The sequence below is a fragment of the Camellia sinensis genome, chromosome 9, assembly GCF_055761805.1.
Source record: "Camellia sinensis isolate YWXY chromosome 9, ASM5576180v1, whole genome shotgun sequence".
Lineage (NCBI taxonomy): Eukaryota > Viridiplantae > Streptophyta > Magnoliopsida > Ericales > Theaceae > Camellia > Camellia sinensis.
This window is the reverse complement of record NC_138969.1, coordinates 12495920-12512954: the sequence shown is the minus strand read 5'-3', so window position 1 is coordinate 12512954 and position 17035 is coordinate 12495920. Positions and strand designations below refer to the sequence as shown.

The window sequence follows — 17035 nt, the reverse complement described above, 5'->3', positions numbered from 1 at the left end:
TTTCTAACCCTTAATTACCATTGAAAAAAAATAAAAATTATTACCCTAATTTCAAACCATGTCCGTTTATTCATTACGGGTACCCATTTCTTAAAATTAAAAAAACAAAAACAAACAAAAAAAAATAAAAAAAGAATAATGATAGGTATCATGAAAATGATCATAAAAGATTCTCCACCACCGTTAGATTATACATAAAAAAAACACCACACCAATCAAAGGATTGAAACTCTTGATGAAGCATTTCATAATATTTTTTTATGATCCCTAGTATTATTCTAAAAACCCACAAACGTCATAATTGACAATAGTATATAGTAACTGCAACAGGAGAAAAAAAAATTATATGACATTCTAGTCTTTAAGAGCACACATTGTTTTGCAGCAAAGAGACAAGTTATACAAGATTACGGGGATAATTTAAATTCTGAGGTATGGCTATCCAATTCAGATACGTCGAAGAGAGGCCAGCCTCTTTTCAAGATCCTCAACATCTGTACTTTCCGAGCTGCATATTCATCAAAAAAATATTTTTATAATAAGTTGAAATATGTTCAAAATTTGAAATCAAGATCAATAGAACTTTTCTATATATTTTTTTTTGTTAACCACCACCAGGGTAAATAATTTAACAAATCATTCTTGTCCTCAACAACCTTCTATCCAAATAATTTAGTACAACTTAAACATAAAATAAGATTAGTTACCGCGTCTACTCGATCATGGCAATTTCTTTAGAAGAACCACATGAAAGGGTTTTTCTGCAGCCATGAACTCCAATTTGTCTTCAAAGAATAGTCATCAACACAGGATGACGAATTTTCTCAAACATGTGTTCGTACATAAATATTATGGGAAAAGCAGAACAAAATCAGCTATAACATGTTTGTGGTGTGAAGCAACTAATCACTTGCCACTCTCTTGCTGGAAGCATATGTTTCCAGGATTGCAATTGACACTGACTAATTGAGACACTAAAAAAATTCTATGTTTTGAGGATTGCAATTTCCTTTCCACATTGCAATTGACACTGACCAATTAAGACAATCTGAAAAACTTCTATATTTTCCAGGATTGCAATTTCCTTTCCATGTTGCAATTGACACCGCCCATTGATGGCTTGCAACCAACAACCATCATATGTTATCTTTGTCGATACTATCTATTGTGATTGAGGCACTACAAATTAAGAACACAAATGGAAACCAACAAGGGCTCTAAGGGTCCGTTTGGATAGATGTGGATTTGAAATGCATGGATTTGACATTAATTGTTGAAGGAGAATAACTCAAGCTTAGGTTTTGATAGTTTGCCTATGGATTTCAAGATTCAATTTAAGCTTTATCATGATGGATTTGAAATCTATAAAATATGCAGCTTGGTTTTTGAAAATGTCTTACATTTGGTTGAAATGGTTGAGTTTAATTTTAGGTTTGATCCAACAATGTAGATAGTATAGTTTATTGAGTTTAATTTTAGGTTTGATCCAACAATGTAGATAGTATAGTTTATTGAGTTTAATTTTAGGTTTGATCCAACAATGTAGATAGTATAGTTTTTTGAAAAGTGTCAATTTTAGCTCTCCAAAATCTAGCCAGCTACTCCCAAATCTCGCCAAACCGAAATTTCTGCAACAATTCTCTCTCGTCTAACCCAAATCTCTATCGCCTTTGTTCCAAAACAACTTTTTAAACCTCAACCTAAAATTCTTGAATTTGTACATTTTAAAATGATTAAAAAAATGTCATACTCAATTTATATATTGGACCATGTTTCATTTATTCAAAAGAAAAAAAAATAAACAAGCAATCAGATCAGTGTTAGCTTTTATAAATAAAAAAAGAAAATTACAAAATGTAATAACAAATAACCAACCAGATAAATATTGAAATTTAAAATTGTTAACACTACTACCCATGATTTATGATTTTTCAAAGGTATTGTCATTTATCTATATCTATAAAATAGGAAAATTCCTTATCTATCTTTATCTATTTGCTCTATTTATAACTAATTTTTCTTTATTTGGAAACAATTTTATTTATTAGATGCAATTATTCTTTTTCATTATTTGCAATCAAGAATTGTAAAACTCTCATTCTTCCCATTGATGCTGGCCAAATATTGAATCCGATCATCCTCTAACTTCTAACCATCATCAATATTAATTCACCATTAATCATAGAGTACGTAAACCTAATGTAAAGTAAAACTTGAGTTGGTTTTATTGAATCCGATTAGGGACATACCACCAGTCCAATTCAGGTGCATGTTTGAATTTTGTGAATTTTTTATTAGTTTTATTTTATAATTATTATTTTCTTTTTGCTAGCATCGGTTTTAAGATTCTTAATCCTTTACATATATTTTTACATATATTTTTATATATATCTATTTTAACAAAAACAGAAAGTATATGAATCGATAGATAAGAAAGAAAGATAGAAAATGGAAGAATGATAGGTGGGGCAAATGATACATGACAATCTCTTTCTATTTTGGTAGATTTTTTTGACTATCTTTTTTTTTCTAAAATTATATATTTTTATGCGTCATGTTTCAAAAAGGTGCATAGAATAAGAGTCATGTTTTTCCCTTAACTTCTATTGTTGAAAAGATGAGCTACCTTGGTGTGAATATGAGACAATTCCCTTTCATGATACATGCGTTAGACGATTTACAAAGATAATTGAACTTTGTTTTGATTATTGATTTTAAATAATTGTTATAGAAAATTGGACAAGATCTATTTTACCTCAAAGTGGTATGGCATGATATAGCACTTTATCCCCTATTATTATGGGTCTTATTATCCTCTGATGTAAGGAATTAGAATTCTGATTTCTCATCAATAGTTTAGAATTTTATGGGTAGCATTGTACCCCTATTCTTATGGGTCTTAGCCTCTCATGTAAGGAATTAGAATTCTGATTTTTTTCAATAGTTTAAAATTTTATTCTATGAAGCACGGACATGGACATGTGGACATGCAAATTTTTAAAAATAGGAAACACGACACGTTGGGGACACGCTCAATATATAATTTTATTTATTTATTATATGTAAAATTAAAAAAAATATATTTATGTATTTATATTTATTTATTATATGTAAAATTAAAATATATATATTATTTTTATTTATATTATTTATTATTTATTTACAAAAAAGGTAAAAAAGAAGATTAAAAGAGACGGTAAGGAAGAGAGAGAGAGAGAGAGAGAGAGAGAGAGTCAAACAAAAAATGGGAGAGAGCAAACAAGAGAGATGAACACAGAGAGAGGCGACAAATAGAGATGAACAGAGAGAGAGAGGAGACGAATATGAACAGAGACGAACAAAGAGAGAGACGAGACAAACAGAGAGACACGAAAAACATTCCTTGATCAGAGACGAAGACGAACAGAGCTAGCCTCGATCTAGGGCTTCAACAGGTTCTTCCCCTTTCTCTTTCTCTTTCTCTATCCTCAATGGGTTAGGGTTTCCCTCTCCTGGTTAGGGTTTTTCTCTGTTTTCAACGTGGTTAAGAGTGTCTGAAAGAGTGTCCGCTTGCAAAAATTCAAAAAAAAAAAAAAAAAAAACATGGCACGTAAGGTCGAGTGTTGGACACGTGTCCACCGCGTGTCCGACACCCATATACTGCCTCCGGAGAGGTATCCGTGCTTCATAGATTTTATTTCATTGAGAGTGCCTTTAAGCACAGGCCATTCTCTAGTATATAAATATATATAAATTTAAACATGCACCTGAATTCGACTGGTTGTATGTTTCATTCTTCATTAAGTTTGCATACTCCATGACTAACAATGACGTTATTACTGGCTGGTCATACCTATGTCTACTTTCAGCAATGGCTGGGAAGGGGTGGCGCTAGTCATAGAAGGCTTTAGGCTGAGCGATGAAAGGGTATCTCAACCTAGTGGTTCGAAGAAAGCGGCGTCCACTTCTGGGTCAACATTATCAGTCGCCAACCGTGTCCGACACCCATACACTGCCTCCGGAGAGGTGTAGGTGTTCGTGCTGCATAGCTTTTATTTCATTGAGAGTGCCTTTAAACATAGGCCATTCTCTAGTATATAAATATATATAAATTTAAACAGGCACCTGAATTCGACTGGTTGTTATGTTGTCCCTAATCGGATTCAATAAACCTATAGCTTTTATTTCATTGGGAGTGCCTTTAAACATAGGCCATTCTCTAGTATATAAATATATATAAATTTAAACAGGCACCTGAATTCGACTGGTTGTTATGTTGACCCTAATCGGATTCAATAAACCAACTCAAGTTTCATTCTTCGTTAAGTTCGTGTACTCCATGACTAACAATGACATTATTACTATACCTATGTCTACTTTCGGCAATGGTTGGGAAGGGGCGACGCTGGTCATAGAAGGCTTTGGGCTGAGCGATGAAAGGGTATCGCAACCTGGTGGTTCGAAGAAACTGGTGTCCACTTCTGGGTCAACATTATTAGCCGCCAACCATAGTGAGTCGAAAGGGGTCATCCACACTAGGATGGAGGTTGACTAGTTCCAAATGTTGGACAGATTGTTGATGGGCTAGTTCTAAATGTTGGACAGATCGTTGGCAAGTAATGAATGGGTGGCAATGGCTTGAGTTTTGCGGCCATCTCGGACTGGGTTAGCCACTGGTGGCAGCAATCAGGGAAGGTGGAGGTGCGACCGTTGGGAGACAAGGCTTTCCTGTTTGGGAGACAAGGCTGAGGCGTTGATGAGACTGCGGTGGACAGTGGATGGGCATGATTTATTACTGAAATGGTGGTCACCCATTAGCCCTATTTACTTCAGGAAAGATCTTGAGGCCTGAGAAGAGTGTCTGGATTTGGGTGGTGGGTGGGTCTGCCTAATTCATCTCCGTGGGGAAGAGAGGTGTGCCGTGCTATCGGCAATCGGTGTGGCGGCTTTGTGGAGGCGAATGAGTCATTGGTGGATTTGGGCTCTATCAGGCTACGCGTGAGATGTTCGGAGAATACACCGGTGCGAGTCTCCCTCCAATGGGGTATGTGGCAATTCTCGTTGCCAGTATGGGTAAAGGCAGATCCAATGGTGAAGCTAAGATTGCCGAAGGTCGAGAAGGATGGGGAGCCAGTCCATACAAGGAAATAAGGAATTTGGTGCAATCAGAGCATAGATTTCTGTGAAGATTTGGAGGGAATGAATATATGCGGAGGGGGGGACCCAACATTTGGGGTTTGATGTGGGCTAGACAAATGGGCCTGGGAAAGGCCCAAGAAGCTAGTAAAGAAGATATGGGCCAACAAAGGTGGGCATTGACAAAAAATAAGGAGAATCAAGAGTGGGGCCATGCAAACATAAGGGTGGGAACTTCAGCTCATGATTCAAGCCCAAAAAGGGGCCACCAACCTATGGGGATGTAGGTCGAGTTGAAAAAGATGTTGATTGTTGTGCTTTGAACAAGACAAATCCAGGCAAGATGTAGGTCGAGTTGAATCGGAAAATGAAGTCGACCATTAACGACGGTCAAAGGTGACGTCGGGGTTGGAGTTGGTGGTTTGTCGAGACTCACCTGATGATGGACATGGGGCAAGGATGTTTGGCGGATGTGTGGGGAACAACTAGTCCTCAGGCGGAGAGTTCGAAGTCGAAAGGCAGGGAAACGACAGTAGTGGAGAGACGCAGGCCATGGTTTTACAACCCTTAGCGGTAGAAGAGAGTATGTTAGAGGCAATTCTGGGACAAAACCAAAAGAAGTTTGAGGTCAACAGTGGGTTGAATGGGGAGAAGGTTCCTTCAGCTGAGGTAGTGTCGGAGGGGGTGCTGGAATGCATCAGCGAAGTCAGCCGTTTGAAGGCTATGAAAAGGAGGCATTGTGACTGTTTGCGGCAGTGGAGGCATTGTGGCGACAAGGGGCTCCTAGTCAGGTGGTGTCTGGGTCTTTTGTAACTCCTTGTAAAAGGAATCGGGAGCTTAAAAATCTGAAATGTACGTGAATTACGATCACAGAGCGAATAATGTGGGATGGGAGGTAGAAGAGACCATGGGGGACCTTTGTTGTTGAAATGAAATTAAAAATCTTATCTTAGAATGTGCATGGCTTGAATGACAAGGATAAGAAGTGGCAGTGAAGGCAGTGCTGTGGAGCGCAAAAGATGACATTGTGTGTTTACAAGAAACGAAGATGGAGGTGTTGCGGATAGAGTTGATTCGGGAAGTGTTAGGGGGGCAATTGTGGAGTGGACATTTCTGTCGTCGTCAGGCACGACGGGTGGGGTTCTTCTTTGTTGGGAGGTCGGAGGTTTTTTAGTATCCTGTTTGTTCCGATGTGTGGAGGACAATTTTTGGTGGGGTTTTACTGGGGTGTATGGGCCAATACAGAATTCAGAGCGGGAAGTGTTCATGGAGAAACTGGATAATATTGCGTTTCAATAGGATGTACCATCGTGTGTGGGAGGTGATTTTAATGTTGTTCGGTGGTCATCGGAGAAGGTGGGGAATACTCGGAGCTTGGTCGCAATGAGGGCCTTTTGTTCATTCATAGATAATTTGCAGTTGGTTGATTTACCTATTCAAGAGGGAAGCTTCATGTGGTCAAATGGGTAGAGGTTGTCTCGAATTGACCGGTTTCTAGTTACTGGAGGATGGGAGGAGCATTTTGCAAAGGTTGTTCAGATCCGTCTTCCTCGGCCAGTGTCTGACCATTAGCCCATTATGCTTGATAGTAGGGGGATTCAGTCTGGTCCCATGCCATTTCGCTTTGAGAATGTGGTTGCAAACAGCATGCTTTCTGGATTTGGTTCGTGGCTAGTGGTGTAGCTATGTGTTTTCTGTGTCTCCTAGTTATGTGTTTGCTCATAAACTAAAAATGCTTAAAGGAGATTTGAAGAGGTGGAATAAGGAGATGTATGGTCGGTTAGAGGGCCAAAAAGTGGCAGTGGTGTCCTTACTCCAGTCCTTGGATGAGCTAGATTTGAAGAGGTGGAATAAGGAGATGTATGGTCGGTTAGAGGGCCAAAAAGTGGCAGTGGTGTCCTTACTCCAGTCCTTGGATGAGCTAGAGCTAGTGATGATGTCAGGAAGGAAGCGGTTAAATAGGACTTTGTTCATATTTCCTGTATGGAAGAGGTGTGTTTTAGACAAAAATCTAAGTGTTTGTGGTTGAAAGATGGGAATTGGAATACAAAAAATTTTCATCGGATGGCGAATGCACATCGGAGGGTTAATCAGATCAGTAGGATGTAGGTGGATGGCCGAGAGATGCATACGGATGTGGAGATTAGGCAAAGGGTTGTGGGCTTCTATCAATATCTATTTCGACACCAAGAAGGTGCATGGAGGTCGGGTTTGGTAGGTGTTCAGTTTCATGTGATATTAGGAGAGATTAGGGAGAAGTTGGAGCGAGCTTTTACGGAGGAGATGTTTTGGGGCTCTAGGGGCTATGAGTGGTGATAAAGCCCTGATTGTTTTTTATTATGATTTTCTTCCAGCATTGTTGGAGTGTGGTTAAGGGAGATGTGACTGTTATTTATTATGGTTAAAGGAGATGTGATGGCAACAATGGTTTTTTATTATGGTTTTCTTCCAGCACTATTGCAGTGTGGTTAAGGGAGATGTGATGATTAAAGGAGATGTGATGGCAACAATGGAGGATTTTTTTGAGCCTGGACAATTTGAGAAAAGTTTCAATGCGGCTTTTTTGACTTTGATTCCTAAGAAAGGAGGGGCTGAAGATGTTTGTGCTTTTAGGCCTATTACTTTGTTGGGGAGTGTGTATAAGTTATTAGCTAAAGTCTTGGCAGCTATGGTGTTTAAGTCTCAGAATGCGTTTGTGGGGAGGGGAGACAGATCCTTGATGCAGTATTGGTTGTCAATGAGTGTATGGACTCTCGGATTCGTCAGGAGCGCCCTGGTTTGATTTGCAAATTGGATATTGAGAAGGCGTTATGACAATGGGATCGTTGTTTAGGGCTACTATTGGTGTATCTCATTTGTTGTATGCGGATGATGCTTTGATTTTCTGTGGTGCTGAAGCGGAGCAAGTAGGACATTTAAGATGTGTTTTGCTTTGCTTTGCTTTGCTTTGACAAGGTGTCGGGCCTCCGAGTCAACTTGCAAAAGTCAAGGCTTATTCCAGTTGGGAAGGTCGATAGGGTGCCCATTCTAGAGGCAGTCCTAGGCTGCATGGTCTCGGCGTTGCCGATGTCATCTTTGGGTTTGCCGTTAGAGGCCTCATTCAAGGCGAAGGGGGTGTGGGATGGAGTGGTGGAACATGTTCAACGTCGTTTGGTAGAAATGAAAGAGTCAATATCTTTCGAAAGGAGAGGTTGACATTGATTAAGAGTGTGCTGAGTAGTGCCCCGACCTATTTCATGTTGGTCCATGTTATCCATTGATTAAGAGTTTACTTTCGTTTGGCGAAATGGAAGTGACAATATATTTCGAAAGGAGGGAGGTTGACATTGATCAAGAGTGTATTGAGCAGTATCCCAATCTATTTCATGTCGGTCCATGTTATCCCAGTGTCAGTGACGTAGCGGTTGGAGAAGCTTCAAAGGGATTTTTTGTGGGGTAAGGTACCATTTGGTTGATTGGGGGGCAGATATGTCAACCTAAGCAAACAGGGGGTTTGGGTGTGAGGAGGTTGGTGACTTTTAATAGAGCTGAGTTAGGGAAGTGATTATGGTGCTTTGCTTTGGAGCATGACAGATTTATGGCGGAAGGTGGTGGCTTCTAAGTATAGGGTGGGAACTATGTTACCAGAAAATGCTAATACCCTAGTGAATTACGTATATTGATACACACATTCCAAAACATGGTACACTTCCGTTTCAAAAAATAAATTTAGTGATCCGAAACAGTTCCCAAATTTTTTTCTAATATACTTACTTCCTTAAATGTTAACTTTGGAGAAAAAAAAATCAAATAAAATCTAAGATGAGTTTAGTTTTGACAAGACAAAAATTTAAAAATGGGTCATAATTTTCATAGAAATGATTTGCTAAAAAATTTTATTAGATACTTAATTGTTAAAAGAAAATTACTCTAAAAGTATCTTAAATTCTTAAGTATAATATATACAAGTTTACTCCTATCGAACCACATTTTACAGCATGTGACATACTACGTTCACGTCCTTGTTTCGTGTACCAGAACGATCCACGTTCTAGGTAACATAGTTGGGAAAGGGATCTAGCTGGGCAGGGTAGAGTTTTGGAAGTGGGTAGGGCAAGGTGGGGGATGGAATGAGGGTGAGCTTCTTGAAGGATAGGTTGTGGTGGGGTTTTGCTGGAGACTCGCTTTCCTTTGATTTTTAATATTGCGATTGATCATGAGGCTACGGTGGCTTCTTATTTAAGAGGTGGAGGTGTGGTGGTTTGGAACATTCAGTTATAGTGGGAGGTGCAGGATTGAGAGGTTGCTCAGTTGGTGGAGTTGTGGGGTTTCTTATATGGTTTGGGGATTACTGGGGTGGGACAAGATGTTATGGTATGGAATAGGGTGGGGACAAAGGGGCAGTTCACAGTTGTGTCAATAAATTGGGGTTTGGTGGGGGATTGTATAAGGGTTTTTCCTTGGAAGAGTGTTTCGATGCCGAAGGTTCCGTCAAAGGTTGCTTTCTTCATGTGGACGGCAGGCTCAGGACGGAATCTCACATTGGATAATTTGATGCGGCAAGAGCATGTTTTAGTGAATTGATGTTGTATGTGTTGTGCTGATACAGAGTCGGTGGACCATCTATTTCTTCATTGTTCGGTGGTTTCGTGCTTGTGGGGGGTTTTGTTCACTCTTCGAGATTGTTTGGGTTCAATCGAAAGGGGTGTTGGACTTGCTTTAGATTTGGCGGGGTGTTCGGCTTGGGCGTTGGTGTCGATGTCAGCGAGTGTTGTTGTTGGCGCCATTCTATTTGATGTGGCTTGTTTGGTTGGAACGGAATAGGCGCACCTTTTTAGAGGTTTCTCATGGTGTCTCTTGGTTAGAGAATCATCTTCTTGTAGTTATTCTATTTGTCTTTTTAGATTTTTTAGACGATGTATGGTTATGTATGGTGCTTTGTTTTCTGTTTTCCCCTATTGGAGAGGCCGTTTTGTATTTGTTGCATCATCTTGATGCTTTCTTAATAATATTTGTTTATTTATCCCAAAAAAAAAAAAAAAAAAAACAATGATGACTAGAAGTTAGAGGAGGATGTATTTACTACACTAAAATTGCATGTGTATAAAAAGAATGAGAGTTTTACAATTCTTGATTACAAAAACAAAAAAAGAAAAAGAATAATTGCATCTAATAGATAGAAATTGTTTTCAAATAAAGAAAAATTAGTTACAAATAGAGTAAGTGGATATCGATAGATATTGAATTTTCCTATTTTATAGGCATAGATAAATAAATGACAATACAGAAAAATGGTAATACTCACCTTTTAAAAACCATATTTCATGGTTTTAAATTTTAATATTTATTTGGTTACTCATCTTTTAAAAACCATATTACATGGGATAGTAGTGTTAACAATTTTAAATTTTAATATTTATCTGGCTAGTTAATTGTTATTATATTTTGTAATTTTTTTTATTTAGAGAAGCTAACACTTATCCGATTGTTTGTTTGTTTCTCTTTTTTTTTTTTTTTTTTTTTTTGAACAAATGAAATATGATCGAATAGAAATTGAGCATGACATTTTTAATCATTTTAAAATGTAAAAATTCAAGAATTTTAGGTTGAGGTTTGAAAAGTTGTTCTGAAACAAAGGCGATAAAAATTTGGGTTAGGGCGAGAGGTTTGTGGCAAAAATTTGGGTTTGACGAGATTTAGTGTAGCTGGTGAGATTTGGGGGCAACTGAAATTGACACTTTTGGGCTAGATTTTGTGAGTTCAATAAACCATCTACACCGTTGGATCAAACCTAAAACTAATCTCAACCATTCCAGCCAAATATATCTTTAAGACATTTCAAAAACTAAGCTGCTTTATTCTATAGATAGTATAATAGGAGGAAGCAACTAGAAATTGCTATAGACAAAAGTCAATCATGGAAGCCATTTGGAGTTATTGGAGTTGCAAATTATTACAACATTGGAGCTTCTTTCAAAGAGAAGTCAATTTAGAATTCGGATGTGGAAAGGTCTTGGAGGTTTCTATGTTCCTAATGTGGTGGCTCACATTGCTACTGACAGAGAGGCCCTGTTTAGTGACCACTTGCAGTTGCTTGATGGTCAGGTTTTTTGGGATGTGGGTGTTGGGGGGGGGGGGGGGGGGGGGGCGGTCTTCAGAGAGAGCTCAATGTTGGATGGTTGAGGTCCTCTGGCCAGTTTAATGTGAAGTCTTATTATTATGCTACTCTAGCAGGCATTAAAAACCCGTCTAAGGTGTTTTTTTGTTTTTGCTTTTTTTGGTGTGCTACGGATGGGAAGATTCTTACCATTGATAATTAGACTAAAGGTATTGTGCGTTAATTGGTATTGTATGTGTGAGCCTGATGAGGAATATGTGAGCCAACATGTTTCCATTGTGAGTTGTGTGCCTTGATCCCAGGGCCGTTCAGGATAGTATTGGGTGTTCTCCCTAGGAGGGTGGGGGGAGCTCTCCTTTTTCTTGAAGGGGAGCTCAAGTGGGGAAGAAGAGGAGGAAGGCTCTCATTCGCTTTGATGTGGCTCATTTGGAGTGAGTATTGAGTAAATTACTAGCCTCTAATCAATTCTTGGATTTTGTAGATACTTTCATGAAGGTTTTGGTGCCTCTTTAATGAGATTTATACTTCTTCATCTTTAACCATTTTTTTTTTTTTGGGATTAATTATAAAAAATTAAAAAAGGTAAACAACACTTCTTTTTTTAAGTACCAAACAAAGATTCCTTCAGAGATTTCCAAGCCATAGATTTCTCTTCAAATTTAAGTGGTACGTACCTAGGAACAACACTTTCTTTAATGAGATTTATACTTCTTCATCTTTAACCATTTTTTTTTTTGGGATTAATTATAAAAAATTAAAAAAGGTAAACAACACTTCTTTTTTTAAGTACCAAACAAAGATTCCTTCAGAGATTTCCAAGCCATAGATTTCTCTTCAAATTTAAGTGGTACGTACCTAGGAACAACACTTTCAACCTTCTTTGATGCAATCCGGCCTTTTGGAGCTGAAGATAACTGTTAAAAAGAAGAAGTAGGATCAGAAATCATTTACATCGCCGAAAATGAGATAAAACCTAATGTCATGAAATCCATGTGGTATGGTGACCAACCTGTGATGCGATATCCACACCAATCTCATCAAGCACCTACGGATGAACAATGCAAAACAAAGATCATGAGCAAAGAATTGGAGTGTAGAACATCAGAAAATTAAGAAAAACAGTGACTGAAAGTTACTGATATTGCACCTGGTTGGTTAGCTCTTCTGTTTCCTCTTCAGCCTCATCTTTATCTAAAGTTTCATCAATGGATTCTGACATCATCTCAATCTATATACAGAACCATCCACATTTAAGATATTTTTAGGCACACTCGTTAAAAAGAACAGATTTAAGCAACACATTTAAGGAGAAAATTTGTTAGCAATCTGTGCGCAACTAACTTAGCCAAGTCATGTACGAAGAGGAGTTCAAGAAGTGTTGCTGAAGTGTCTGATATTATGAATTTTAAATTTTAATTAAGACACGTCGAAGAAGTGTCGGACACTTTTTAAGAGTGTACTCATGTTCAACACAACACGCCTCCTCCATAGTGGAAGAGTATCTTGGAAGTAAGAGATACAATGGAAGATAATTAAGCAGTAGGTACTATACCGTCATGTCCATTTGTGCTGACTGCTTCTGGAATTCTCTTATTACTTTAGCTTGTTTTGCAGGGGCCATTTGCTGAAACGGGGAAAAAGAAAAGAAGGGAAAACAAATTAATATGATAACAAAGCCATTCTGACATGTCTCTCATAGAAAATCAGTTTTTATAAAGTGCAAAACATATGAAGCGGACATGGGATCATTTCTCACATCCTTCAAACGCATACCTTGTTCATAGCAACCATCGCTTTAGTTGCACCTTTCATTCCAGTAGAAATAGAAGTGCTCGCATACAACGCCTGTAGAAGTAAGGAAAGAGAAGAAAATATAGGTAAACAATTCCATAGTAAAAGAAAAAAATAATATTAAATAAAAAAGATACTAAGATTTTGGACAATAGTTTTTGAACATAATAATGACCTGTGTATGAGTTGCTACACCTCTGATTTGGGCGCGACTCCCCTGCAAATTTGTAATTTGTTGCCGCAGTCGAACAAGTTGACGAGCTAAAATTCTGGTGGCAGCCTGAGAATTACATAAAAACAATTGGTAATTATAAACTGAAGATGAAAATCCCTATTTTGAAAATCGGCAACAGGATTCAAAACAAAGTTACAGTTCGTGCAGGAAAAATTAGTACATTTTGTCTGTGCATGACTCAAGTAAATTTGTGAACTTAGGAATTTACAGGTATTCTCAAGAGTATTGTAAATAATAAATGTATGTCTATGCTCCAAGGGCTACACCTCAAACAACGGTCTGAAAATATTGTTACCATAGACAATGACAACACGAAAGCTAAAACAATATATAAGTTTTCTAAATCTAATACATGTTTCCACATGCTCCCTTAGCATTCAATTTGTGTCATCATTGGGTCACAACTTACATCTAAGAAGCATAGACACAGATACAAGACAACGATTTTCAAAAAATTAGAATACGGACATGACAGAGATATGCAAAAGTGTAAAAATTGTATTGGGATGTGTAACAAGTGTATATAGAGATATGTAAAAGTGTTTTGAGATATGTGGAAAGTGTGGGATTATAAATATTTCGGTGATTTGCAATTCTAAAGCTATCATAGTAGGACGCTTTTAAAAATATAAAATAAAATAAAATATAAAACCCACAAAAGTGTTATGAAGGTGTGTCTAGACATAGGATAGGTATGTCTGTAAAGTGTCGACAAATCCTCAAAAAAAAAAAATTAATTAAAAGTTAAGACAAGCCACGTGGGCATGTCCAATAGGTGAAGAAGTGTGTCCATGCCGTGTCTGTGTTAGATACATGTCAAAGATAGACACAATACCCATTTTTTGGCATGTTTGTGCTTCCTACATCCACAACATATGGTGTACTAACTTGAGTAACATCAAGAAATGAACTTAGACTTGCCTCATTTCCAGTTTTAGCTGTTTTCTTGATCTCTGCAACTAATTTCTTTTCCTGAAATGCCAGATTCAGATAAAAATACAAAGATCATTGAGGAAACTCATATAAACTGTAGCTGATAGCAACATACCTCCATCTGTAAAGATGCAATCTCACGTTCAATGCCTGCAAACAAGTACAACAGGATATATAGATCAAGCTGTCAATTATCCAAATCATAATCAACTGGCAACTGTCTCATAGGAGGAAAAAAAGACTTCTTTTAGGATTAGCCCCTTGTACAGTTATTGGCACCTACTACAACGGGGTTGTCTGTTGCAAACCTTACCTACCTCTACCACCACTGCAACCTCACCTCTTCCCCCTTCCCCTTTAATTAAACAACAAGTCTTTATGAAACTCTCACGAGTCAAATTTGAGCTACAAAATCAATTTTTAGAAATAGTTTATTTGTTGATTGTGCTGTAACGCACAAAAATTGACTTAAAATTTTTTAGATTGAATTATTCGTATGCTGCATTAGCTAGTTATGTGATTTTAATATTTTTTTTCACCCTCAGTTTTTGTTTTCTTTTTGAACTTTCCTAACCTGTTCAATCCATAAGAATAATCCAATTGACTCGCCAGATTTGAAGCTAGCTGACCCAATCCGACCCATGCACAAATCCATCCGTTCTCATACACAAATCCATCCTTTCTATGATTAACTCTTAGTTTGATCCTAGTCATGGTTCATTTTGTTACTAAAAAAGGAGGATCAACTAGTGACTGGCAGTGCACAACAATTATGATTTTTCTCCCCCTTGATAAGGGGACAACATTTATTTATTCATTTACCAATAATATTTCCATCAAAACAAATAGACCACAAATCCAATGCACAAACTTCTATAAGGGGCAATAGAAGGGGCAAGAAACCGACTGTACCTCTGGTGGCAACCGACATTTCTCTTTTGCTTGTGCGAAGTGCATCTGTCAATAGTTTAAAATCGGAAAACTTCTAATTAGTATATCAACATTAAAACGTAAAACTTCCATTGAAAAGAAATTCTACTAAAAACAAAATAAAATTACTCCCTAAAGGGTGAGACTAAGAAGATTTTTTGCGAACTAAGAAGAAAAAATCACAAAATTATCCTTATTGAATTCAATTTAAAAATAATAATAATAATAATAATAATAAAGAAAAAAAGAAGAGGTTTAGGGCATTGAGGAAGAGGAAGTATACAGTGAAGCCCCAGATTAAAGTAAAGTTCAGGTAGAGCAAAATCTGAGAAATTCATGACAATGCCATAGAAATGCAAGTAAAAGGTCAAATCTAGAAATCCAGAGAAAATGTAGTAACCCTGATGAGTTCAAGATTAAAAACAAAAAACAACCCAGATGAGTTTAAGATCAAAACAACCCAGATGGGTATAAGATCAAAAAACCCAGATGAGTATAACTAGATAGAGATTAAAGGAAAAACACTATAAATAGAAGAAAAAAAAAAAAAAAGAATTAGAAGAAGAAGAAGAAGAAAAAGAAGCAAAAGAGGGCACCTTTGGGTGAGGTTTTCTTCTTGAAGATGTTCATTGATGCTTTTCAACGACCAAGCACGAGCTCTTGCTCGATTGAACGGTGTAGAAGAAAACCCTAGTCCCTAAATTTCGAGGAGGAAATGAAAGATCCGAGTCTTAGCGATGATGATGACCCGTTGAGCTCTCTCTCTCTCGCTCTAAGCTGGAAGATTGCGGCGATGGCCTAGTGGAGCGTGCTCTACTGTTTCCACACTTATCCAACGGTACGCATCCAAGTAGCCGTTACAGCTACTCTATTTACTAAAATGCCCATCGTGTTCGTTTTGATTGGCTTAATTGTCTAAAATGATGTTATTTTGGATAGTATTTTTTTTTCTCTCTTATATCTCTGAAACAAAGGGAGGGAGGAAAAGAGAGAAGAAGAGAAAGAGAAAAAGAGAGGGAGAGAGAAGAGAGAGGCTCCACCCATCATAGGTACCTCTATCCTCTGTGTATATACACAGATTTATGTATACATAGATAGATCTGTGTGTGTATACACACATCTGTATAGATCTGTGTACCTATCTCTCTCTTTCTATCTCTCTTTATTCCCCGATCTGTATAGATCTGTGTGTTTATAAATCTATCTATCTCTCTCTGTTTTGAGTTATGGAAGTAGAAAAAGAAAAAGAAAAAAATAAAGGAAGAACAGATATAGGATGACAGGTGAAGAAGTAAGGAAAAAAAAAGAAGATGCCAAAACGTGTTGATGATGATGTGGTGTTGTTTGTTGTTGTTGTTGTTGTTTAGAGTCTAATTTTTTTTTTTTTTTGTGGTGATTGTTGGTTGTTGTTGATGATGATGTGTTGTTGTTGATGTTGACACTCTCTAAGAATGGCAACGGGGCAGGACGAGGCGGGGCCAGGGATCACCCTCCCTGTCCCCGATCCCAGAAGATTAAAAAGTCCCCGTCCCCGGCCCCGATCCCTGACGGGGAAGGCATCACCTCTCCCACCCACGCCCCAGCCCCCGCCCCCGCCCCCTAACGGGGATCGGGTTTTCCCAACCCCGAAAAATCCCCGACAGACCTGTTCACAACACACAGACACACACAGACCTATTCACAATATACACACACAGATCTGTTCAACCAAAAAAAAATAATAATAATTTTTATATGGAATGAATTAACAACAACATCATCAATAATAAATCATCAAGACAAACAACATCATTTTCATCAACAACATAATCAATGGCAACATCATAAAAAAAAAAAAAATAGAGACAGATGGTGGCGGATGGAGGATCTGCTCAGATCTGAATAGTGGAGGGAGGATCTGTTCAGATCTGCTGTGGCGGATGGAGGAGGAGGCG

The 17035-nt window shown here is 37.8% G+C and overlaps 1 protein-coding gene across 1 annotated transcript; it reads right to left on the bottom strand.

Moving 5' to 3' along the window:
* Positions 1-220: 220 nt before the first annotated feature.
* On the bottom strand, positions 221-15971 carry LOC114265854 (vacuolar protein sorting-associated protein 2 homolog 2). Its single transcript, XM_028206680.2, has 11 exons — positions 15698-15971; positions 15084-15128; positions 14287-14321; positions 14160-14210; positions 13179-13283; positions 12986-13057; positions 12765-12836; positions 12360-12440; positions 12222-12257; positions 12068-12126; positions 221-508 (listed from the first exon to the last, which is right to left on the bottom strand). The coding sequence occupies exons 1-11, from the start codon at positions 15729-15731 to the stop codon at positions 448-450; spliced, it is 651 nt and encodes a 216-aa protein (XP_028062481.1). The 5' UTR covers positions 15732-15971; the 3' UTR covers positions 221-447.
* Between the last annotated feature and the right edge of the window lie 1064 nt (positions 15972-17035).

Coding starts and splice junctions, on each gene's coding strand:
- LOC114265854 (XM_028206680.2), bottom strand. CDS start 15,731: ATGAACATCTTCAAGAAGAAAACCTCACCCAAAG. Junction 12,127..12,221: donor GTGTGGATATCGCATCACAG/GTTGGTCACCAT, acceptor TCTTTTTAACAG/TTATCTTCAGCTCCAAAAGG. Junction 509..12,067: donor GTTGAAAGTGTTGTTCCTAG/GTACGTACCACT, acceptor ATGAATATGCAG/CTCGGAAAGTACAGATGTTG.